General features: G+C 42.9%; 3 protein-coding genes, 1 long non-coding RNA gene and 1 pseudogene across 4 annotated transcripts; 2 read left to right on the forward strand and 3 right to left on the reverse strand.

The window, feature by feature from the left end:
• Positions 1–4,071: 4,071 nt before the first annotated feature.
• Positions 4,072–5,898, reverse strand: LOC122017906. Its single transcript, XR_006121488.1, has 3 exons — positions 5,757–5,898; positions 4,627–5,675; positions 4,072–4,527 (listed from the first exon to the last, which is right to left on the reverse strand). It is a non-coding gene; the product is annotated as an uncharacterized LOC122017906 (long non-coding RNA).
• On the forward strand, positions 4,255–6,329 carry LOC122017902 (probable serine/threonine-protein kinase PBL18). The gene is made up of 6 exons (XM_042575620.1): positions 4,255–4,391; positions 4,655–5,013; positions 5,101–5,236; positions 5,315–5,451; positions 5,539–5,662; positions 5,768–6,329. Exons 1-6 carry the CDS (start codon positions 4,328–4,330, stop codon positions 6,211–6,213), a joined length of 1,266 nt encoding a protein of 421 aa, XP_042431554.1. The 5' UTR covers positions 4,255–4,327; the 3' UTR covers positions 6,214–6,329.
• On the reverse strand, positions 6,158–9,336 carry LOC122017905 (co-chaperone protein p23-1-like). The gene is made up of 6 exons (XM_042575622.1): positions 9,199–9,336; positions 7,825–7,938; positions 7,589–7,739; positions 7,442–7,476; positions 7,279–7,360; positions 6,158–6,240 (listed from the first exon to the last, which is right to left on the reverse strand). The coding sequence occupies exons 2-6, from the start codon at positions 7,924–7,926 to the stop codon at positions 6,224–6,226; spliced, it is 387 nt and encodes a 128-aa protein (XP_042431556.1). The 5' UTR covers positions 7,927–7,938; positions 9,199–9,336; the 3' UTR covers positions 6,158–6,223.
• A 142-nt stretch (positions 9,337–9,478) lies between these two features.
• Positions 9,479–10,225, forward strand: LOC122017904 (annotated as a pseudogene).
• On the reverse strand, positions 10,103–14,120 carry LOC122017903 (wiskott-Aldrich syndrome protein family member 1-like). The gene is made up of 7 exons (XM_042575621.1): positions 13,571–14,120; positions 13,393–13,448; positions 13,270–13,315; positions 12,188–12,277; positions 11,687–11,806; positions 10,895–10,974; positions 10,103–10,368 (listed from the first exon to the last, which is right to left on the reverse strand). The coding sequence occupies exons 1-7, from the start codon at positions 14,048–14,050 to the stop codon at positions 10,266–10,268; spliced, it is 975 nt and encodes a 324-aa protein (XP_042431555.1). The 5' UTR covers positions 14,051–14,120; the 3' UTR covers positions 10,103–10,265.
• Between the last annotated feature and the right edge of the window lie 10,729 nt (positions 14,121–24,849).

Genomic DNA, 24,849 nt, shown 5'->3' on the forward strand with positions numbered 1-24,849 from the left:
TTTACTTCTTGTTTCTAGTTGCATTGCTTGTGTGAGTTGTAGGAGGTTTCTCCACCTTCGGATTGTTTCCGAAAAGGAGTATTCTTGTTAGTAGAGAGTGCGCTCTGTGTGGATTCTTGGATTAGTTACCTCTTCTTGAGGTGAATACCAAGTAAATCCTAGTGTTAGCATTGGAGAGTTTGTTGCTTCGAGTTTATCCGCTGCAACAACATCTACGAAGTGAGCAAGACGAGCTATTCACCCCTCCCCCTATAGCTCCAAAGTGCCCCAACAAGGCACGCACAGTCGAGTGCGCAACATATCAGAACTATATATATACATGCCTCCATTGTGCAACTTAGAGTCGGTACGTCCGGAAGTGATCCGAATGCTCCGACTCACTCAGTCGCCCAGGAACAACGCCCAAATTGGTTATGTAGTGTAACATTTGGGTATATATATTCTCTGTGCGATTGCATAGTGCATAACGTTTTTTTTTTTATAACTTGCGGCTAAGCAATTTAGAGTTTAGGGGTTAGGGTATAGTATTAAGTCTAATAAAAAAAATTATCTATGGTGCTCACAAGATATGCGACGTAAAATGTGTGGCATAACAAGTCTTTCTCTCTCTCTCTCTCTCTCTCTCTCTATATATATATATATATATATATATATATATATATATAATCGTGATATGCTGCGCGCCGCACAGTGCGCGACAGTGCGCGCGTAGCATATCAGACTTTTTTTTATTATTATTTTTTATAGATTTTGAATTTAAAAAAATTAATATTTCTTTATATAAATCTCTAATACATAAATATATCCCCTAAACACATTATAATACTCCATGAATACTTAAATTTATTTTATTTTTAATTTTTTTTCTTTTACTAAACACTATAATCTAATTGGGAAGGTTGAACTCTAGAGATAAAATCTTAAAAAAAATAACTTGAAAATTATAACCCAATTGGGAAACATGAACCCTAAAAATATTTAGATTTTAAATTTAAAAAAATCAATATTTCCATATATAAATCCCTAATCCATGAATATGTCCCCTAAATACATTACAATACTCCATAAATACTTAAATTTATTTTATTTTAAAATTTTCTTTTTACTAAATACTATAATCAAATTGGAAAGCCTAAACCATAGAGATAAAATCTTTTTAAAAAATAACTTACAAATTATAAACTATTTAGGAAGTAACAATCCTAGAAATAAAATCTTTAAAAAATATTTTAATTATTTTTTAAATTTAAAATTTTAAAAAATAATTAAAAAAATAAAGCAAAGTTGATATCTACGTGACATGAACAGTCACATACTATATATATATATATATATATATATATATATATATATATATATATATATATATATATATATATAATTTTGATATTCGGCTTGTTGACTCATATGTACCTTAAAAATATTTTGGTTTCATTTTTTTTTATGTTTAATACTATAACCTAGCCATTTAATCTAGAAGGAAAAATTTTATTAGCATAATCATGAAATTAAAAAAAAATCATCAAAAAATATTTTAAAAAATAAAAAATGTTACGCTACGCAAAGTGTGATCAGGAATAGTATTCATAAATAAAACTTATTATTCCTAAATAAAACTTATTAATTATGTTTTAATTTTAAATTTACTAACTAAAAAAAATAAAATGTAAAATTTTTAAATAAAACACTAAAATCTAAATTAAGGGTTGAATAATATTTATATAAAAAAAACTCAATTAAACTTAAAAAAAAATCAAATTTAAATTGAATAATTATTTTAGAATCATTCTAGTTTGACATAGTTGACTTTATCTTATCAAATAAATTTAAATAATATAAAGTTTGATTTGATTTAGCTCGTTATTGTAAACCCTCGTGTCAAGACTTAATGAACCACTAATTATTAAATTATTGGTTTATCTTTCTTTTTTTTTTAATTTTTTTTCAAAAAAATTGTCCACGTCAGCTGTGATGGAATATTAAATTATAACTGGCCTTCTTGTTTTCTCGTGCGTGGAAAAGAATAGGTACGTTTTTATGGACTATTTGTTAAAATGTCCTTCAACATTTATGGTTTTATGAAAATGTCCTTTAATATTTTATTAGTATTAAAAATGCTAACATAATCTTCTAATTTTCGTCAAACTGGTCCTTTTATTAATAAATGAATGGTTTACATGGTAATTTAGAAGCCTAAATAGGTATGTCAATGTGTATTTTGACATAAAATAAAAAAGTTTAGAGGTGTTTTAGTATTAATTAAGCATCGGATGATATTTTTAAAAATTAATAAATATTGTGGCATTTTGAAAATTACCCTCTTAGATAAATTTAACTAAGTTTATACGTCAATGGTAATCAACACGACAAATAAAATTTATTTTTAATTTGATGACCAATAACAAGAAAAATAAAGAAGTGTGAACAAATATATAAGATCACAAGGCAATTATGAACAAGTCAAACGAAGAGAAGGATTAAGTTATTTAAGATTTTATCATCAACTTGAGAGTTGATTAGTTCTCCCTCTTTTTAAAATCCATTTATATGTTTATTCATGTTCTTGTCGTGTCACTTTTAAATTTTATATATTTTAATATATTTCATGACGATCTATTACCCACACTTATCTAGGCTAAAATAAATGGTTCGTAAGGTTGTTTTATCATAGATAAATTTAGGATCAATTTTCAGTGAGTGTGAAATATCTCGTTAGTTACCTTACCTCCCTTGCATTCGTTACTATTGTTGGATGAAGCCCCCATAATAACCTTCTTCCATAAGTATGGGGTTGTCCTGGAGGAATCATGAAGGCAACGATTTCACTTTTTACCATAAAAGGGTGATATAAGCAAGCCCCTTGTTGTCTCTTTATCTCTACCTCCTTAATCATTGAGCGATCATTTAGGGATCTTATTGGAACAAAAAGATGATATTATTCATCCCAAGTAGTCCAGTGTCGTCAATCCCATGACCAAATATAAACAAATAAATCATAGGAGCATTTTACCCTAGCATAACAGTTCGTTTGCATTGGAAGATCATATATCTAACGGGACATTTTACATCCGTTAGGAATTAACTTCAAAATCTATCGAAGCAAACACTCATATAGATAACAACTACATCAATCCATGGAGGCATCACTTAGAGATCTTAGCTAGTAATATGAGCCGCTTCTGTCTCATCGATGAAGCTTTTCCCCATTATATCATTGACCGATCTTGATTTCTCTTATTTTTTGAGAGCGTCATATCTAGTATTCCGCTAACTCTGGGTTCGAGTAATATTTTACCCCTAATGATAACTCATCCGTTAAGTCTTTAACATCAGTCGATTTGAATATCCATTTAGTTTCCCCGAACTTCATTCTAGTCACGGATAGATCACCCAGATTATTCATCATATTTGGAATTGTAACCCTAAATGGAACATTCGTCTAGTTTGATTGGGTTGTATCATTTTTTGTTAATTATATTATTAAAAAAAGGTATTCTTTTATGTTTATATAATTTAGAGCGTCCTTTACCTCCTCTACTCATTGCCGGAGTGCATCGTCGTTGACTTTATTGCAGCTCCACAATGGTCAACATTCAAGCTACTTCAGCAAGTTTGACCTCGCCACTCAGCACCACCTGTCTTCCCATCTCCAGTTGAAATCGTCAACCGCCGCACAGATCGACGCCAGGTCACCGATGATGCCGCCACCTTGTTTGAAACGGAATCGCCAGAATCATTTCTCAATTCGGCATTTGTTCCACGCGCAGACTCTCTTGCTATCGTAATCCCGATCGATTCATATCCCCGCCGAAAAGTCTCGGCGAGGCCACTGATTGCTTTGTTGCGTCTGTGGATTTTCATGCCAGATTCTCTGCACCCCTCCGCTGCTTTCTTCTTCCGCCTCGAGAGCGTGTTGTTTGACTAAATTCGCCAGATGGCGCACGACGACTCCTCCGGCGACAAATGGCATCTTTTTGGGCCTGCACAGGTGAGGCGAGAAGTCAACTCTGTTCCCATCCGCCATTAACAGCAAAGTCAGCTTCTTACTACGGTAACAGAGATTGTTACTACTCTTTCTTTCTTTCTTTCTTCGAATTGACCGTCGAAAAAGACACATCATTTCGTTTTTTCAGGTCCGTCTTCATTTTGCTTGGATTGTGGTCATGAGACCGTCGTTTAGCGGCGACTCTGTTCGTCGCCTCGGTCTCCCCTCGCCTTCCTCTGTTTCTCTTCCAGGAGGAGGAGGAGGGCTATAAATAGGGGGGGGAGAGGAGGTCTGGTTTTCCTCCACCAACGTGAGCTTCTTCGTCGTCGCTGGCGGTGGGAGATGGGGAACTGCTTTGCCCCTCCGTCGACGGCTACCTCCTTGCGCAGCCGCGGCTCTTCTTCGCGTACGCCTTCCAACTGATTGTTCAATTGCCTCAGTGGGGATTTTGCTTATATTGATGTTGACTTTTTTCCTTTCTTTAGAAAGGGAAAATGGAATTTCTAGGTTTTGTTACTTGAATTTTGGTCTTATCGAAGCTCCTGTTAGAGTAAACAAATTTTGCATCAGAATTTCAACCTTTTCCCATCATTTAAATAGACTCACATTAATCATGTTTAATAGTAGTTTTTGATTCTTACTTTACATTAATCTGCATCTACATGACAGAACCTTCCAAAGTTGTTGCCAGTAGAACAAGCTCATCTTCAGTTCCTTCTTCATCTTTGGCAACTTGTTCCACCGCCTCAACTTTCACCATGCCTTCATATGGCGAAAACACTAACTTGCAGAGAACCGAGGATGAAATCTTACTTGCCTCGAGCTCAAAGGCCTTCACTTTGAATGAGCTGAAGAGTGCTACTAGAAACTTCCGCCCGGATAATCTCATCGGCGAAGGTGGATTTGGTTGTGTTTACAAAGGTTGGCTAGATGAACAGACTCTCACCGCCACAAGACCTGGTAATGGAATGATGATTGCCATCAAGAAGCTTAAACTTGAGAGTTTTCAGGGCCACAAGGAATGGCTGGTTTGTGCTATGAATTCAAATTACTAACTGCATCATTGACTTGTTAAGGCTAGTTCATCACATACTTACGACGACTAGTAATCGCAGACCGAGGTTAACTATCTTGGTCAGCTTCAGCATCCAAATTTGGTCAAGCTGATTGGCCACTGCTCTGAGGGCGAGAATCGACTGTTAGTCTATGAATACATGGCGAGAGGCAGCTTGGAGAACCATCTATTTAAAAGTGCATCTACACTGAATCAGCACGAATAATCGCTCTTTAGTTATGCATTGCTTACCTGTGGTTTGATTTGCTTTCTAGGAAGTGTTCAGCCACTAGATTGGGCAACAAGAATCAAAGTCGCAGTTGGTGCAGCAAGGGGACTTTCATTTTTGCACAATCCAGATTATCAAGTAATATATCGAGATGTTAAGGCATCTAACATACTCCTCGATCAGGTATTTGCGAAGAATCTGCCACCGGAAAAAGCATTGAATAAATTGGGTTGTAGGCTTTCCAGCTTATATTGTATTCATGTGATGTAGGATTTCAATCCCAAGCTTTCAGATTTCGGTCTCGCAAAAGCTGGTCCAACTGGGGATTTAACTCACGTCTCCACTCGAATCATGGGAACTCAAGGATATGCAGCTCCAGAGTATCTTGCAACAGGTATCCTGGTTAACTGGACCTTATGGATTACATAATTAAACAGGTTGAAATAATGCAGTTCAGCAAAATACTTAGCATAGAGGTCTTTGCATACCAAATCTGCAGGTAAACTGTCTGCGAAAGCCGATGTCTATAGCTTCGGAGTTGTACTGTTGGAGCTTCTATCAGGACGAAAAGCCCTGGACAGAACAAAAGCAGTCTCAGAGCAGACTCTGGTGAGCTCTTTGAGACCTTGGTTGAACACGCTAAAACTGCACAGAATCATCGACCCAAAGCTGGAAGGTAAATATCCGAAGAAAGCAGCTGATGCTCTTGCGTTGCTTGCTTCGAGGTGCACTGCCGACAGAGCCCAGTTCAGACCACCAATGTCCGAAGTCTTGTCAACTCTGGAGCGATTGCAAGATCCCAAGTTTGCAGTCAAACAACCACTGCCTCATGGTGAGATGGGGAAAGCTTCAAGTAGCTTACCAAAATCACCACTGAGGTGCCATCGTTCGCCTCTTCGTCAAACTGGGAATGCCATTTCGAACCGCTATTCGGCCTCTAAATGATCCCGGAGCATTAAATCAGTACCTGTACTGGAAATTAATCAAAACAAGATATGTCTAAAACCAGACCTTTGCTGCAATTACATACTCAGGTTGAGCAAGACACAGGATTACTGCTACTTTTTGGGACTCCAAGAGTTCAGCACAAGTTTATGAGCAAAGTTTGTTTCAAGAATCTTATATGTACAACTCATTTTCAAAAAAAAAAAACTGTATTTTAACCCATCAAATGACTCATTTAATCAAAATTATATTATATGTAATGCCACATATAGTTTAATCTATTTCATGTGCAAAAGCTAAAGAATGTCTACGAAATCACTGGCTACAGAAGAGTTGCTGGGATCAAGCTTCCTATCAGATCACAAAGAATATTTCAAGGTCTCTATACAAAGTGTTTAAAAATATACAATCCACAATTCATATTGCAATTCAAATTTCAAAACGCTAAAGATCTTGCATGCGAATGGGAACTTGTAGGAACCAGGACAGTTTGATTTAATTCAATACGATTCAATATTAATATAATTCAATATTGCAATAAATTAAATCCAATATATTCATTAAAAGTCAAACTAAATCATAATAAAAGGCAAAAAAAGATAGGATAAAATTTCTGATATGCATGTCAAGTCAAAGTCATTGATACACAAATATTCAAATCTCTATTTTCTCTCTTTGTTGATCCTATCAAAAAGAAAATTCTAACAAAGCATTATAATTACAAATCTAAACAAATAAAACAATAAATATAATAGTTGTACAATAAAATAGTATCTTAGAATTCTTCATTTTTTTAATAGTACATGCACTTTTTCATTATAGATGGCTAATAGGTAACTTAGTATGCAATTAAATTATGAGTAAAATAAAATTTACATAATTAGAGTTGGGAAGTGTTGAATTAATTGTTTGTTTTAACTAAATATCCATATCCAAGCCAAGATTCAAATACACTATAATTTTCAGTCAGTAAATCGAAGCCAAACCAAAATAATCTGATTTCATGGATTAAATTGGATACCTAATGGAGTTAGATTTTCTCTCATCCCTTATCACAAGCCTAACCTTCATCCTTATCAACAGTATCAGTCAACTCATTATCTTCATGACCATCAAGCTCATCATCCGCGCTGCCCATATTCGACTTCTGCACATTTAAGTAGAGATGATATTCTACAAAAAAATATTGATCAACATTTTCCCTTGATAACAAGTCAAGATTGAATACCGAGAAATCCATGTCATCAAGCTTCATATCCCCAACTGCACGAGCAATTATCAACAAATCATGGAATGGAATTCAAATAACAGAAACACAAACAAATCTATAACTAGGAATAGAATTTCAAAGAAGAGTAATTATGTTTATTTTCACCCTCATCATCTTCATCAATCCACTTATCCCAATCAACTTTAAAATAAACAGGAGGCTTCCCTTGCTGCTTTAACAACGGGCTCCACCATTTCTTCTCAGTTTTCGTGATGAGATACCATATGATCCTCAAACCAACAGTAGCCTTGCTCTCCTGAAGTTGTTTATGTTCAACTGAGAAGTTTGAATAGATAGTAGCCTTTACATGTGCCAGTTATATAACTATTCCTAATACTCACATCTAAATCGACCTTATCGAATAACTCAAAATCGAGCTCCAGTGGTAGCAGAGAAGTAGAAATGGCCCTCCGGCTCCAATGTGAGCTTAACGTCCTTTGCATCCAGCAGTTCCACTGCAATAGACACCGCATCAGATCTTCAAGAATAGATATGCTAGTTCAGAATAATTATGACTGATTGCTTTTCAACGCCAGATGCAGCAAGGTAGAGAGTAGAAATTCAGGTATAATGAGTTCCACATACAAATATAATTTTTTTTTTCCACTGAAAGATGTAGATAAATTCACTACATAAATTCAGTCATTGTAAGGGGAAAAGTCAAATGCTGGTCCAGCAAGCTGCACATCACACCAGGAAATTGCAATTTGCGAGCAAAGTTTAACCAAAGTCTATCCTAAACCAAGATTACATAAATAACCACCGTAAACAACAAAGAAGCACTGAGCTCATGAAAATTAAATTGTAATTTTTTATATAGAATCGAAGTTTCTCTGAACTTTTCTGCCAAAAAGTCAGTTTTTTTAAAAAAAATAAATTCAAAAGCCTATCCTCACAAGGAAATTGCAAGACAAATCGTCAAAGAAAAATCTACATTGGCAATTGTAACATGCAGTGGAACCGTCGTCAATACGACAAGCTCTGTGATCCCAAGAAAATCTACCGACTCTAGAAATCACACAACGTAAAGTATTAGCATTAATGAAGGGTAACAATGTCCCCAGGGCGTAGCGCAGACGGTGGGCGCATGGTATCTTTGGCGTAATGGCCAGGGTCGATTCTCAGGAACTAACGACCTGGGATTTATCCCGCCATGCGCCTATGGCCTGTGTACCTGCATGAACCTCCCTCCATATCCGTGGGGCCGGCACTAGGGGGGCCGCTAAGGTAACGGATCTACCTTTTTTTAATGAAGGGTAACAAATCTCCAGATGGGGAGATGGTTGAAATTAATGGTTAGTAATTATTTGTGATTTATCAATTTTCATATTGATTTAGAGATGGATTAACGAGAACATTGGAGATGAGTAAATTGTCTTTTTACCACATTAATAAAGTGTCAAAAGTAAAATTACCCTATCATTTGCTTCTTAGTCATCATAATTTATCTCTTTAGTATTAATCCATTGACTAATTGACGAAACACTATTCATCTTCTGCCCCATTCTGTTTGAGTGTGTGTTTTACATGCTGGCGAATGACTGTAATCACTAAAATAAAGAAAGAATCGAACATCGCACAAAAGGCCAATTCTTCAAAGCGCATCGTCGATAAAAAAAATCTAAAGCCCTAACTCGAAAACGTAAATCAACGCAAGCAAAAATGGAGCAAAGATCGGACTGAGCAATCAAACAAGCAAGCGACCGATGGCTTACCCGCGAGAAAAAGGAGCGATTTTTGGCGGTGTAGAAGGCGAAATCTAGCACGAGAACAGAGAGCTGCGAGAGGAGTGGGAGAGCTCATTTGGTGAAGCTTTCGAGAACTATTTTCCTGCTGCACAGCTTCATCAGACATTCTCAGGCGTCCGTTAACTTGGTTGTCAATCCTTACCGCTCAATATAATGCTGGGCTTGGACCCGTTTCCTGCCCTCTGTTCCGCAATATAGAAATCCTAACCCTAGAGGACAAGGAGGCGGGCCGCCGTGCTACGCCACGATGACGACCCGCCTCAAGAACGGGCATGGCCGCGTCTGGAAGCACCGAAAGCATCCTGGTGGTCGCTGAAACGCCGGAGGCATGCACCATTACGGCATCCTCTTCGACAAGTACCACCCGGGGTACTTCGGCAAAGTCGGCATGCGCCACTTCCGCCTCCTCCGCAACAAATACCACTGCCCCATCGTCAACGTCGGTCGCTTCTGGTCGATCGTATCTGACGACGACGTCAAGGACGCCGCCTCCAAGGATGGCCACCGTGCCAACGCCCCGCTTATCGATGTCACTCAGTTTGGCTACTTCAAGGTCCTCGGCAAAGGGAAGTTGCCGCCGGACTGCCCCATCGCTGAGAAGAAGATCAAGGCTGCTGGTGGCGCCGTCGTGCTCACTGCTTGATCCTGTCGGTTAGTTTCATTTCTGGAGTCGCGATTTACTTCGCTCTTGGATTTAGGTTTGCTGGCTTTGGTTCGGATCAGAACATTTAGCCCGATCCCCAAATGTTCGTCGTCATTCAAAGCAGCAATTTTCTCGCTCATCTTTGGACGATCCTTCTACACAATGAAATTTTCCAGGAATTCAAAATTTACACCTCCTTCCATTGAAGAACAATGTTTGAAAAGAAACTCAAGTTTGAACAAAATCGATAAGTAAAATGCCAAGTTTTGAACTCTAGCACATGAACAATTTCGATCCATATTACACAGCAAACTTAAGGCTCAATAAACATACATTGCCACATTTCTTCGACATCGAACACCTCTCTGGATTTTGAGAAATGAACTGTTGGTCACGGAGTAGTTTCATTTTTACCAAGCTCACTTGGTGGAGGGAGAAGCAGGGCGAGTCTCTGTTTGCACCGTTGAATCCTCCGAAGTCGCTCTTTCCGCATTCTGCAGTAGATTTAGAGCATTCCTTATGTAACAATTTTTTGCTATTATTATTTTCTAGAGAAACAAAATACATTTTTCTTCCAGAAAGAATAAATAGATAAATAAATAAACAAAGAAAGAAATAATTAATTTAACACCAAATGGACATTTCTTTTATAAAAATCAGGCAAAATGATTCGCTTTAATCAAAATTATTAAACATAAAATACTATTATTATATTAAAATATTCCTTACTAATCTAATAAAAAAATATTCAAAATTCATTAAAATCATGTATTTTTTTTAACAACTATTTCATAGATATTATAACACTATACCAATGTTTCATATATAATAATTTTGATTAGAATGAAATATTATATTTTTATAAAAGAAACTGCTGTAAGTTGTAACAATTAATTGTAGTTGTTATAATAGCTTTGAAAGCAAGTAAATTCTCAAAATAAAATAAAATGGAGTATCCATTTTTATAAAAGAAACTCTCATTTCACGAAATGTAGGACGTATATATCATAAGCAGCATACCGTGCCCGAACACTTTTGGCATGTTTTATATGTCTTTGTAGCAAATCCTCCATAGGTAACTCCTCGATAGAACCACCAAGCTGCAAGTGTAATTTACATGTCAGTACAAGTTTGCTTTTCATACTACAATTCTATCATTCTGATCATCGGCATAATAAACCATCAAAAAAAAAAAGAACAAACGAATTAGAAATTAGAAAAGTTCATCTTCATTTCTACTGTTTTAGTTAGAGTGCAAGTCAACAATCCAGGTACTTAAATGGAGGCTCAAATGATCTGTCTAACAAAGAATAAATTACCAATCATTGCTCAAATGGAGGCTCTTCTTACATTATCTTTGAATGTGGACCTATGAGTTGTAATCTATAAACATGTTTAATCAAATTCTGTCCTGTGGCGCCAGAGTTATTTTACTTGCGTCAACTTGAAGTGAAGTTTCCATTTGTAATAATCTGCTTTATAACAGCATAAACATAATCATCTACATGTTGATTTAGGATCACTAGTTTCATACATAACATGGTTAAAACTTAAAGCCACATACAGCTACTAATTTGTCCAAACATTTTACTAATCTACTATCGAAACTAAATTATCATTGTTTTTTAGCTAGACTATGGAAATATAATTTTTAAGCTTAGAATTTTTCTGGTGGTAGAATAAACAAAAATATTCACCTTGGACATAAATAGAAATGATACTACAACAACATACTGAGCTATAAATACAACTATATTGGGGTTGGGTAGATGGATCACATCCCTTCAATTGAATTGTATATGAGAAATATACCTCGTCCTCCTTGGCATCATCAGCTTCAGTATCATTTTCGTGTAGTGAATTCACCTCAGAATCAACCATAGAGGCAGGCAAAGGTCTTGGAAGAAGCTTCTCAGCGTCTCCAAAGTTTGTCTGTAAACAAAGAGTGAGAGAGAGAAAGAGAGAGAAGTTGCTAATGCTTGACAAACTGTATCAATCCATCCAATGCACCTTGATGGATTCTAACAACCGCCTATTCACTCGTTATAATAGAAATTTGTTTTTTTTAAAGCTGTCAGTCTTTTACATAAGATCCAAAATAAACAAATTCACAAACTACATAAGAGAGATCCTTTTAGATAGTACAGCCACTTGGTATTAAGAAGAAAACTAGACAAAAAATGGTAAAGTGACCATCAGATGATAAACTACTTATCAGGATAATTTTTATAATTTCAAGCATAGAAGCTCCAAATGGCAAATGCACAAAAAGAAAAGTGTTAGGATAGAGTTTTTGTTAATACAGGAGATTACCAAAACCTGAATTTCAAGAGGCTGACCATTTTGCACCCATGATCGGCAAAGAGAATAAAGGGAGGATGAGCAACCATCCAGTAATTTGACCTTAAAGAGACGAAATATAGCCATCATCAGTGATGAGGTTTAAAGTTACTGCATAGCCCAATTGACTATAATCCATTTCATCAAATTAACTACTTCTGCCAATTATGATACACAGCAAATCTAGCATAATTGATCAAAAAAGCAAAGTTCTAAAAAATACAAATAATATAACTTCCATGGAAGTGCCAGGTCAACACAACCTCCATTGTAATTCTTAATCTTATATCCAATAACCTATTGGCCATGTACCAAACATCCAAGAGCAAGAAATACTTAGCTATAATAAATGGTCCAACATTTTGCACAAGTTAGTATCACTTAATTATTCATCAAAAAGATAATGACTGATTTTACATGAATCTGGAAGAAAAACTAAAATAGAAATGTGAAACCCATAAGGAAATAGAGTAACAACATTCATCATTCATGTTCCACCAAACTTATTCTATTGACTAAGGTTTTTATCACCTTTCAAACCTAGATATTTGTTATAACTCTTCCCATGGAAGAACATGTTAAACCTAGCACAGATAGCTTATGGCATACAAATTGTATTTTTATGCACAAAAACCTGGGAAAACATGATGATTTCACTTACAAGACTTAGAGCTAGCATATTAGATTGATATCCATATGCCTAACATACTTTAATAGTTTTTATTTCTATTTGACACAGCATATCCTTCAACATATGATGACATTAGGCTTACATATTCACTCAACCCAACTGACTATTTGCTCCTGTGCAAATAGCTATCCGAATAGAGTTGGGTACCCGGTGTGTTTCTTATGAAGTTGCCAATGGCATCCCCACAATTCTAATATAGTAATACTAATCCAAAAAAATTAAAGAGGAATCCAACAGAGTTTGGAAATTGATATAGAAACATAGCCACAAAGATAAATATACAATTGTGTCTAAATCTCTTCTACAACATAGCAAAGATTGAATTTAAAAAAAAAAAATACTGTCCAATGCCAATGCTTCTTACTTTACGATCATTAATCACCACGGTATCATCTTCCCTGCTCCTTTCCCTGCACAGCTCGTTCTGATCGGTGTTAGGAAGAAGAAAAGCATGGGGAAGTTAAATTTCATGCAAATAGTCATTTACCTCTTCCTAAAACTCTTGTCGTCTGCTGTTGAAGACACTGAAGGATGTGGCGTAACCTGAGGAGTTAAGTTTAAGAGCAATGACTGGTATGGTAAAGATCAGAGTTCAATCTAGTGTAGCAAGTTCTGATTGAGATAAAACCACAAACGAAAGTATGAAATTATAATAAAAAGTGAACCTTTTGATGAGCCCCTGACCGAACGCTCTTAGTAGGGCCGGTGGTCGCGACGGCAGTCCGGGGGACCATCAACGGAGACAACGGTGCCGTAGGCGGCCTCAAATGGTGGACGGGCACGTGCATCTGTGTGACCATCGGATCGGCGGGGCCGTACACGAAGGGCCTCGCTTGAGGAGAGGCAGCAAACGCCATCACAGCGGCTGCGGCCTGCGAGGGGCGAACGGAGGGGCGCCTGGGGAAGGCAGCGCGGTGGTGGTATAGGAAGCCCTGGGTGGGAGGGGGAGGGGGAGGGTTCAGGGGTTTGCCGAGGGGGGGCTGGGGAGAGAAGTGTGGAGGAGGGCGGAGGGTCGGGGAGGCGTAGGGACGCGGTTGAGGGAGGGGATGGGAGGAGGAGGACGGTGGATCAGGGGCGGGAGGAGCCAAGGAGGCAGCAGCGGTGGCGGAGGCGGCGACGGCGGCGGAGGAGGTCGGGGAGGCCATGGCGGGGAGATTTGCAGATTTGGGGAAGAATTCAAGGACGGTTCCAAAAAAACAAGTATTGAGAAAGAACCGGCCCGAAGAATTAAAGGACGGTTCAAAAAATTAGATACTTAAAAGGGCAAATATCAAATGAGGACTTCAAATTATGTAAATCATTGAAAAAACATCTTTTTGAAAAATAAAACGATGATTTATCAAACCAATCACCTAAGTTTTTAAATTGACTAAAATATGCGTACTATTTTAGTATTTATCAAATACACTTCACGTTCTGTCCTTACGGTAAATTTGACATTTTCTATTATTTTTTCTTTATTATTTTTCTCTTTTTCTATTTTCTCTCGTATTATTTATTTTTCCTCTTCTCTCCATTTTCTTCTCTTTTTTGTATACATGCACCACGTATAAATATTATTTTATAAGATTTAATTAATTTTTTATAATATTTTAATACATTTGGATAAGATAAAATAAATAATAGATAGCATATTTGAGTTCCTTGAAATCCTAAAAATTCATAGTAATTAAAATGAATATAATCTGAAATCTCTATATCCATTAGTGAGTTTTGATCGAAATGTTATAGGTCCATTATTTTGGTCAAAATCCACTGATGAACCTATCGATTGCACCTATTTTAGTTCTTTTAAATTTCTGGGGTTGCAAGGCGTTCAAAGATGTTATCCATTATTTATTTTGGCTTCTCAAAAATATTAAAATATAATAAAAAAATCGCTAAAATTCTCCACGTTGACCTGATATGTATCATATCAGGCCCAACATGGGAATAATATGAAATCATATCAGACCTAACGTAGGTCTGATATGGAATCATATCAGACCCAACGTTGGGTATAATATGAAATGATATCGGGCCCACGTTGGGCCTGATATGATTCCATATCAGGTATAATGTGGAGAATTTTAACGATTCTTTCTTATTACATTTTAATATCTCTAAGAAGCCAAAAATAAACAATGATTAGCATATTTGAACTCCTTTCAACCCCAAAAATTCACAAGAACTAAAATGAATGCAATATGAGATCTCTATGTTCATTAGTAAATTTTGACCCAACGTGAGTTTGATATCATTCTATATCACACCCATATTGTGTCTGATATGATTCCATATCATATCCACGTTGGGCCTAATAAGATATATATTAGGTCCAACGTGGAGAATTTTGACAATTCTTCCTTATTACATTTTAACTCCTCCGAGAAGCCCAAATAAATAATGGATAATATATTTAAACTCCTTGCAACTCTAGAAATGTAAAATACCGAAAATAGGCGAATATTAATAAGGAAAATTTTCAGAATTTTTAGAAATTTTTCGGGAATTTTTCGGAGCTCGAATGAACGAGTTTACGGGGATAAAAATAGGGCCCCAGGAAAGCCTGTTTAGGCTACCCCATTTTAACGAGGAAAAGTTTTCTTTTCCTTTTTATTTCTTTTTCTTCTTTTCTTTATTTCTTCCTCGCCAAAACTGTGCGCGCGCCGAGTCTTCTTTCCCCTGCCGATTTCTCCTCTGATTTGCCCTAACCGACGGCAGTTTCTCCTCCCTCCCTCGCGTATAAGCCGTAGCCGAGTTCTCATTTCCTCTCCTTCTACCGACGCCGAGCAGCGCCGAGCCTAGCCTCTCCATCGCCGCACACCCCCCTTTTTCTCTCCTTCTCTGCCGAGCCACCGCCGGTCTGTGCCCTAGCCAGCCCCCATGCCACTGTCGGCACCGATTCCCCAGCGTCGGCCGCCGTCGCCGGTGCCCTAGCACCGCCTGGTGTCGCACCTCAACCCTAGTTCTCTGGCCGACTCCTCATTCCCGAGCCGCACCAAGCGCTGCCATCACTTAAGGTCGGACGGAGCAGTGCAAACCACTACTTCAGTTGCCCTAGATTCGATCCACGACGCCTCTGCCCTAGTACCGGTAGCCAACCTATTCCTCTGCCCTAGTGTCGGCTAACAAGCCTTCTTCCCTCTGTATTGTCATCGGCCACAGGATTTCGAGCATCAATAAATTTCTATAGCCTATTGACAGAGAGGAAGAAGATTTGGGTAAAGCAAGTAGGGTTCTGTTTTGCAAATTCTTGTGTTAATGGGTTTGATCCGGCAGTACAGACAGGGGACCCCCTTTGAGGGGAATCAACGCCACGTGGAGAGCAAAAGTCAAGGGCAGTATGAGGTTAAGCCGACCGGATAAGGGTCGGGTCAACCGGCCGAACGGATCAGTACAGAATCAAGGACAACCCGGCGGGGAGTCGGGTCTCCGACGCTCAGGGTGAAGGCCGAGCGGGCTACCAGCTTGGCCACGACATAAAACAGCAATGCTGCGGACAATCTCAGCCGAGCCGAGCACGCGACCAGGCATCCCACCCGCTCGGACCGATAAGGTTCTTGCCGAGCGGGTGGGAGCTCGGCGCGGGTAAAAGAAGACAAGGACAAGGGGACATCGGGAAACATTTTCTGACAACAGGCATGTCCAACAACCAAGTCATACGCAGAACCTTACGACAGAAGGTTCTGCCGTCCCATCAGAGAGGTGCTCGGACTGTAGCAGTATGGTGTCAGGCAAACTCCTCTGACAAGCTCATACTGAGGTATGGTAAGAGGACACGTGTTCACCTCGGTATATGTGCATGAGCCTCCTCACAGCTCTATATAAGGGTCCTCATACTTCGTCGGAGGTACGCGATCTCTGATATTGGAAGCCTCTTCATAATTTCCTCTTGCCTGACTTGAGCGTCTGAGGATCGTCGCCGGGAACCCCTTCCCGGCCCGACTTCCTTGCAGGTTCACCGGAGATTAGTGCAGCTGATTGGAGATAGAGGAGAGCGCCACGTCCCCAGCGTCCGTCGACTCAGCGTTCGGACATGATCAAATTGGCTCCGTCTGTGGGAACACACCTGCATCCGGACAGAATAGATGGACGAAGCTGGACGACCGCACACCGTGATGCTCTCCCAGGAGGAGCTTGACGCTCTAATCGAGGCAAGAGCAGCTAAGCTCGTGGAGCAACAGAAACAGAAGGCGCAGGCCGAGCGGATGGAGCAACAAGCAACGTCAGCGTTAGGTGGCCGAGCGGAAGCACCGCCTGCCACGATTCTATTTCATCGGGTCATATTCCGTACGCCTCCTGAAGTCACAACAGTTAACCGTGATCGAGGATCTTCATCCGACGAGGCGCCCATACGAGACAATAGAAAAGGCAAGGCTCCCCGAACGGACGCCTCCCCCGAGCTGATCAACCGGCAATTTTCAGAAGTCATCCTGCGGGACCCTCTGCCAAAGCACTATTTGGCCCCGGCGATCGGTGAATACAATGGAACCACCGACCTGGATGATCATCTAGGTAAGTTCGACAACACAGCTACACTACATCAATACACAGATGGAGTGAAATGTCGGGTGTTTCTTACCACCCTCTCGGGATCGGCGCAACGATAGTTCCGGAGGCTGCCGGACGGATCCATCACCAGCTTTAAAGAGTTCCGCGTCGCTTTTATCCATCACTTTTCAAGCAGTCGGCGCTACCAGAAGACCAGTGTCATCCTATTTGCCATCAAGCAAGAGCCCAGGGAGTCGCTCAGAGCTTACATCCAACGATTCAACCGAGTGACCATGGATATACCAACGACCACCTCAGAAACGATGATGAATGCGCTCACACAAGGCCTCGTGGATGGTGACTTCTTCCGCTCACTTATTCGAAAGTCGCCCCGAGACTATGATCATATGTTACACCGAGCCAATGAGTACATTAATGTGGAGGAAGCCCAGGCGGCCCGAAGGAAAGAAGCTCCAACCGAGCGACTAGCCCCTGCCGAGCGGAAGCCGCACACTGGCCACCAGCCGCCCAGAGGACCGCGAGCTGAAGCAGCCCGCCCTCAGCAACCTGCAAGATCCCATGCCATTCAAGAGGTATCTACCGAACGACCCAAACCAAAAAAGAAGGTATGGACCCCCATGTTTTGCTCGTTCCACCGGACCGACACGCATAATACAAGAGATTGTCGAAGTCTTCCCCTGATCGCCCACCCCGTGCCCCGGAGTGGCCACCGTCGATCGCCATCATCCGACAGGCGACAGCGACACCGTGAAGCCGATCGACGACAGTCTCCCAAGCGGTATCATCCTCAGAGGCACGAGGACAATCCCCGGGTATCTAAGGAGCGGCCTAGGCCGTCCGCCCGGGAGGAAGAAAATAGAAGCAACACGTCCCGCGGCGAAATCAATATCATCGCTAGCGGACCGACCGGAGGTGACTCCAACAGAGCAAGGAAGGCGAGTGTAAGGCAGCTCCAGATCCATGCGGTCGGCTGCAGTCAAGAACGGGCGAGCGGGCTTGAAATCAGCTTCGGGCCCAGGGACCTTGAGGGAGTTGAAGTGCCACATGATGACGCCCTCCTCATCAAAGCGGTAATAGCTAACTATACTATTCACCGCATTTTCATTGATACAGGAAGCTCGGTCAACATTATATTCAAAAAGGCCTTCAACCAACTGCAAATTGATCGAGCCGAGTTGCTGCCCATGACAACCCCCCTCTACGGGTTTACGGGCAATGAAGTTCTGCCGGTCGGACAAGTCAGACTGGCTATTTCGCTGGGAGAAGAACCGCTCAGAAGGACGCGGACTGCCAACTTCGTCGTGGTCGACTCTACTTCAGCATACAATGTTATCTTGGGGCGACCAGCGCTTATTGAGTTCCGAGCGGCCGTTTCCACCTTCTACCAGAAGATTAAGTTCCCGATCGAAGATAAAGTCGGAGAAGTGCGAGGAGACCAGCTGGCGGCTCGGCGATGCTACGTCGAGATGGTCCGAGCCGAAGCTAATTCCGCTCGGAAGACGCCACGAATCAAGGTAAACGCCATAACCGAAAAACCACCCTCTTTGGTTTATGAAGAAAAAGAGGAGGTGCAGATCCACCCGACCTGATCGGAGGCCACCACATTCATCGCGGCTGATCTGGAGGCAAGCCAGAAAAAGGAGGTGATCAAATGTCTCCAGAGAAACTGCGATGTCTTCGTTTGGTCGGCGCATGAGCTGCCGAGGATTTCGCCAAGTATAGCACAGCATGAACTTCACGTCCGACCGGACGCTCGGCCGATGAAGCAAAGGAAAAGGGACTTCAGCGCCGAACAAAACGCCATCATCCGATCGGAGGTTGAGAAGCTCTTGGAGGCCGGCCATATAAGGGAGGTCCAGTTCCCGAGCTGGCTCGCAAATGTAGTGCTAGTCTCCAAGCCGGGCAACATGTGGAGGGTTTGCATCGATTTCCGGGATCTCAACAAAGCATGCCCAAAAGATTTCTACCCTCTGCCTCGGATTGATCAACTGGTGGACTCCACAGCCGGGTGCGAGTTAATATGCATGCTGGACGCTTATCAGGGCTACCATCAAGTGCCGCTCGCCCGGGAGGATCAAGAGAAGGTTAGCTTCGTCACAGCTGATGACACTTACTGCTACAATGTAATGCCGTTCGGATTGAAGAACGCAAGAGCAACTTACCAGCGCTTGATGAACAAAGTATTCAAGGAGCAGATCGGACGCAATTTAGAAGTGTACGTGGATGATATTCTCATCAAGTCCGTCCGAGCGGTCGATTTTTTTACGAACATGGAGGAGACCTTTCGAACGCTAAGGAAGTATGGAGTTAAGCTCAACCCTCAGAAATGTCTGTTCGGAGCAAAAGGTGGGCATTTTTTGGGTTATATAGTGACCGAGCGAGGCATAGAGGCAAATCCCAGCAAAGTAAAAGCGTTGCAAGATATGTCGCCTCCAAGAAATCTGAGGGAAGTACAGCGCCTAACCGGTTGGATAACGGCACTGTCAAGATTCATTTCTAAGACCGCCAACCGGAGCCTCCCTTTTTTCAAGATCCTGCGCAAAGCTACTAAGTTTCACTGGGACGAAGAATGCGATCGGGCGTTTGAGGAGCTGAAGACATACCTGAATTCCTTGCCCGTGATAGCCAAGCCAGCCGTAGGGGAGACACTCTGTATTTATTTATCTTCAACTGAGCGGGCAGTAGGTTCGGCATTAGTAAGGACGAACGGAGAAGAACCCGTGTACTTCTTGAGCCATATTTTAAAATACGCTGAATCTCGCTACACTGGGCTCGAGAAGGTGGCTTTTGCTTTGGTCCTCGCTGCTCGGAGGCTTCGTCCTTATTTCCTAGCACATACAATCATCATCCGGACAAATAGCCCATTGGGAAGAGTGCTGCTGAACCCAGAAACGTCCGGGCGGCTCATCAAATGGACAACGGAGTTGAGTGAATTTGATATTCAGTATCAACCCCGTTCGACGATAAAGGCGCAGTCCTTAGCAGATTTTATTACCGAAGTGCAAAATCCCGAGCCCGAAGCCATGTGGAAAATATTTGTGGATGGATCATCCACTCGGCTCGGGAGCGGGATTGGTGTGCTATTACTCTCTCCCCAAGAAGAAAGGATGCACCTATCCGTCCGGTTGGACTACAAAGCCACAAATAATGAAGCGGAGTATGAGGCCCTCATAGCCGACTTGCAAGCAGCCCGATATGTAGGAGCCGGTCGGGTGACACTCCATTCAGACTCTCAGCTGGCCGCCCAGCAGCTCTCGGGCACTTTTGAGATTAACAATGCTCGGCTCAAGCTTTACGCTGAGGCCTTTGAAAAGCTCAAGACCCACTTCAGAGAAGTCATCATCCAGAAGATACCCCGAGCAGAGAACCAGGCGGCAGATGAGTTAGCCAAACTTGCAAGTTCAATATCACCGGTCGTCATCCAACATCCAATCGAACAAGTATCCTTGGTGGCGCACATCGACCGGATAGAGGGCCTCACATTCCCGAGCGATTGGAGGACAACCATCATGGAGTTTTTGCGCTCGGGTGCGACACCGTCCGACTGGGAGGAAGCCCATCTATTAAGAAGGAGAGCCGACCGGTTCACACTCGTTGGAGACCAACTCTACAAGAAGGCTTTCTCCCGCACACTTCTGAAATGTGTGAGCTTGGAAGACGCGGCGTACATCCTCCAGGAAGTGCACCAAGGATCGTGTGGAGGACATCCGGGCGGACGATCGTTGGCTAGGAAGTTTCTACTGCTGGCGGTCGACTACTTTTCCAAATGGGTGGAGGCTGAGCCGCTGGCGAAAATCACCGAGCAAATGGTCAAAAAGTTTATCTGGCAGCATATAATCTGTCGGTTCGGCATTCCTCGCCGACTCATATCTGATAACGGACAACAGTTCGTCGGGAAGCAGCTCGAAGAATGGTGCAAAAGTTATGGCATTGAACAACACTTCACTTCCGTGGCGTATCCCCAGAGTAACGGCCAAGCGGAAGTAACCAACAGAGAAATACTCAGAATTCTTCGAGCTCAACTTGACCACATAGGAGGAAGTTGGGTGGACGAGCTGTCAGGCGTCTTATAGGCTATCCGCACGACCCCAAAGGAGGGAACGGGCGTCACTCCCTTCCATTTAGTGTACGGAGGCGAAGCAGTTATCCCGATTGAAGTCGGCGTCGAGTCCGTCCGGATCCAGAACTATGATGATGACAACGCCGAGCGGAGGAACATGGAGTTAGACATGATCGACGAAGACCGAGTCAAGGCGTCCGTCCGGCTAATGGCATACCGGCAGAGAATGAAGCAAAACTACAACCGGCGCGTGATCCCCAGAGCATTCCAAGTCGGCGACCTAGTGTGGAAGAAAGTAAAGCCGGTCGGGGATGTTGGCAAGTTGGAGGCTCCTTGGGCGGGCCCCTTCAAAGTCATCGAAAAGCTCCGCTCGGGCACTTATTATCTGGAGGATGAAGACGGACGACAACTGGATCGACCATGGAGCGCGAACCACCTCTAGCCTTACCGAGCGGGGTGAAAGGTGCGCCAATGTAATATGTGTTGTGTATTTTCCGTTCGGCTGTATATTTGAAATGCAGGAGTAAAAAATCGAAAAATTAGCACAAGTAGAAGGCATCGTCAGCCGAATCGGAAGACCATCGAGCTCCGATGTTAAAAATCGAGAGTCGCACCGGCGACTATAAACCCTCCGGCCGGAAGACCGTCGAGCTCCGACATTAAAAATCGAGAGTCGTGCCGACGACTATAAACCCTCCGGCCGGAAGACCGTCGAGCTCTGACGTTAAAAATCGAGAGTCGCGTCGGCGACTATAAACCCTCTGGCCGGAAGACCGTCGAGCTCCGACGTTAAAAATCGAGAGTCGCGCCGGCGACTATAAACCCTCCGGCCGGAAGACCGTCGAGCTCCGACGTTAAAAATCGAGAGTCGCGCCGGCGACTATAAACCCCCCGGACAGGAGAAGACAATAAAGAGGTCAACTTTTAAGTCATTTGGCCGATCGGCCAAGTAACCAAAAGTACTTCATGAACCTCTGGCGAAAATCCCGTTTGTGAAACAGGATATATTCAGACGAGCGGACTAGCTATGCAAAATACTTCGTAAAAAACCCCTTTCGAGCACAAGAAATGTGAGATGAGAGGCGAATAGCGAGGAGAAGTGAAGGAACATGAACAACGGTAGTTGGCTAGCCGAGCGGACAGCACTTGTATTGATTAGTAAAAGAAAAAGCAAGCAAAAGGATAGCATTAAAGAAATTAAGGTCGAGCGGCCGAATTACAAAAAGGATAGTCTTTGGCCGAGCGGTCGAATTACATATATACTTCTATTCCAGATAATCGTAAAGATCCTTCGGGATGGTGCTGAGGAGTGTCGCCTGGTCTTGAGCTGGGATGATGGCGGAATCGGAGAGATGGCCCTCGGACTTCAAATAAGTTGTGGTGGCCGTCATAGCGAGCTCAAAAGCAGTATACATCCGCTCGCACACTTTTTCGGAGAATTCGACCGAACGGATGTAATTCAGCCTCAAGGCGGCGACCCGGTCTGGCTCAGCATCCTGGTATTCTTTGAGGGCCGCTCGGGAAGCATCGACGGCTGCCTGATGTTCTTGCAAGGCAGCCTCAAGCTTCTTCACTTCATCCAATCGGGTCGCCTTCTCGCCGGCCAGCTGATCCATCAGCCCCTTAACCTTTTGTTCCAGGCCCCCAGCCTCGACATTCTTCTTCTCCAGGTCGGAGATAACCGTTTTCTACCGCTCGGTGGCCAGGCTTATTTTGCAATCCAGTGATTTGTTCTGGCGATCGAGTTCGCCCAGAGTGTGAGCCTGGTCGGCCGTCTTCTTCCGTTCGGCCTCCAACAGAGCTTGGGTCTTTTTGAGCTCTTTCTGCAGCTCGGCGTAAGAGGGGCCTTGGGAGCCGACCGGGCCACCCGAAGCCTTCAACCTCTTTAGCTCTTCGTCTACCATAGCCAGACGATTGGAGACCGTGATCTCCTCCACCCATCTCTGACATAAGCAAGAGTGTTAGTAGCCGATCGGAAACAATGCGTAAAGGACTTGAGAAAATAGGCTTACCCCAGTAGCCTGCTGTATGTCGCTGTTGGCCAGATTGCTGAGTGGGATCATAGCGACGTGTGCCCGAGCGTCGGCCCACATTTTGGCTAGGGGCCCCTTCATCGTAATCACGTGCTCGGGCGCGGTTGGTCGATCGGACTCAGGCATCAGCTCTTCAGTGGGAAGATGCAGGGAGACCCTGATGGTGCGGTGCCGACCGGGAGTCGTTTGGGCGGAAGCCGGGGAAGGATCGGAGGCCGACACAGAAAATTGGGACAGAATGGCCGAACGTTCGACTCGGCGAGGAGCGGGCGGAAGGGCGCTAACTGGAATGGCCTCGAGAGGGTCTGCAGACGCATCCAGCTGGGATGGGGTCCGATCGGATGAAATCACCTCGACCGCTGGAGCTTTGCCGCGAGAATCGGTAGTGGTCCGTTCGGTCGGATGGACTGCGGAAGTGGTTGAGCGGAGTGGTGTCTCCGTTCGGCGTCTCTTTTGTCGAAGAGGGGACTCTTCCCCCTGAGCGAAGCCTTCTTCTTGGAATGTTGGTCCCCCGCTGGGGGTGGCCCCTCTTGCTACATCCTGGGGAGAGGCCTGAGCGGCCGACTCCTGTTGAGTCCCACTCTCCCCTTCATGTGAGCCGACCGGCTCAATGATGAGCGCCTCCATCTCTTTGGCAGCCGCGGCCTCGAGCGCCGCCGCCTTCCTCTTCAAAATTCCGGCCATCACCGACTCCATGACAATGTTCGCTGCAAAGGAAAAAGGAGAAAATCAGTCAGCAATCAAGGCAAATGTACAAGTAAGATTCTTACCGAAGCCGCTCGGGAGGGGGGTCCTGATCGGACTCAGGCCAAATATGTACATCACCCCTTCTGGTAAGAACTTGTTGATGTTGACCCTCAGACCGGCTAGCATGTTGGCAGCGTGAAGATAGTCCGGTCGGGTCTTGAACCTTTTGAACTCTAGGGAGATTGGCGGTCCGACCTGCCACTGGGTTCGGAAGGAGGCCCGCTCGGGCATACTAAGGTAGAAGTAAAACTCTTTCCAATGCTTATTGGAAGAGGGCAGTTTATTAAAGAAAACTAAACCGGGCCGAGCCTGGAACATGTAAGTGCCCAGCTCGGACTGTTTGGGGTAGTAGAAATAGTAGAAGACCTTCGGTCGGAGGGGAATGTTGTGGATTTTGAACAGGACGACAACGCCGCACAGAAGGCGGAAAGTGTTGGGGACTAGGCTTCAGAGCGGAATGCCGAAAAAATTACAAACTTCAGCGATGAAGGGATGAATTGGAAATCGCAGACCGGCTGTGAACTGGTCGCGGAAAACACAAAAAGCTCCGCGCGGCGGTTTGTGTGGCCGAGCGGAGGGAGAGGGTAAGATAATTTTGAAGTCGGATGGG

Source organism: Zingiber officinale, chromosome 8B (assembly GCF_018446385.1).
Source record: "Zingiber officinale cultivar Zhangliang chromosome 8B, Zo_v1.1, whole genome shotgun sequence".
NCBI lineage: Eukaryota > Viridiplantae > Streptophyta > Magnoliopsida > Zingiberales > Zingiberaceae > Zingiber > Zingiber officinale.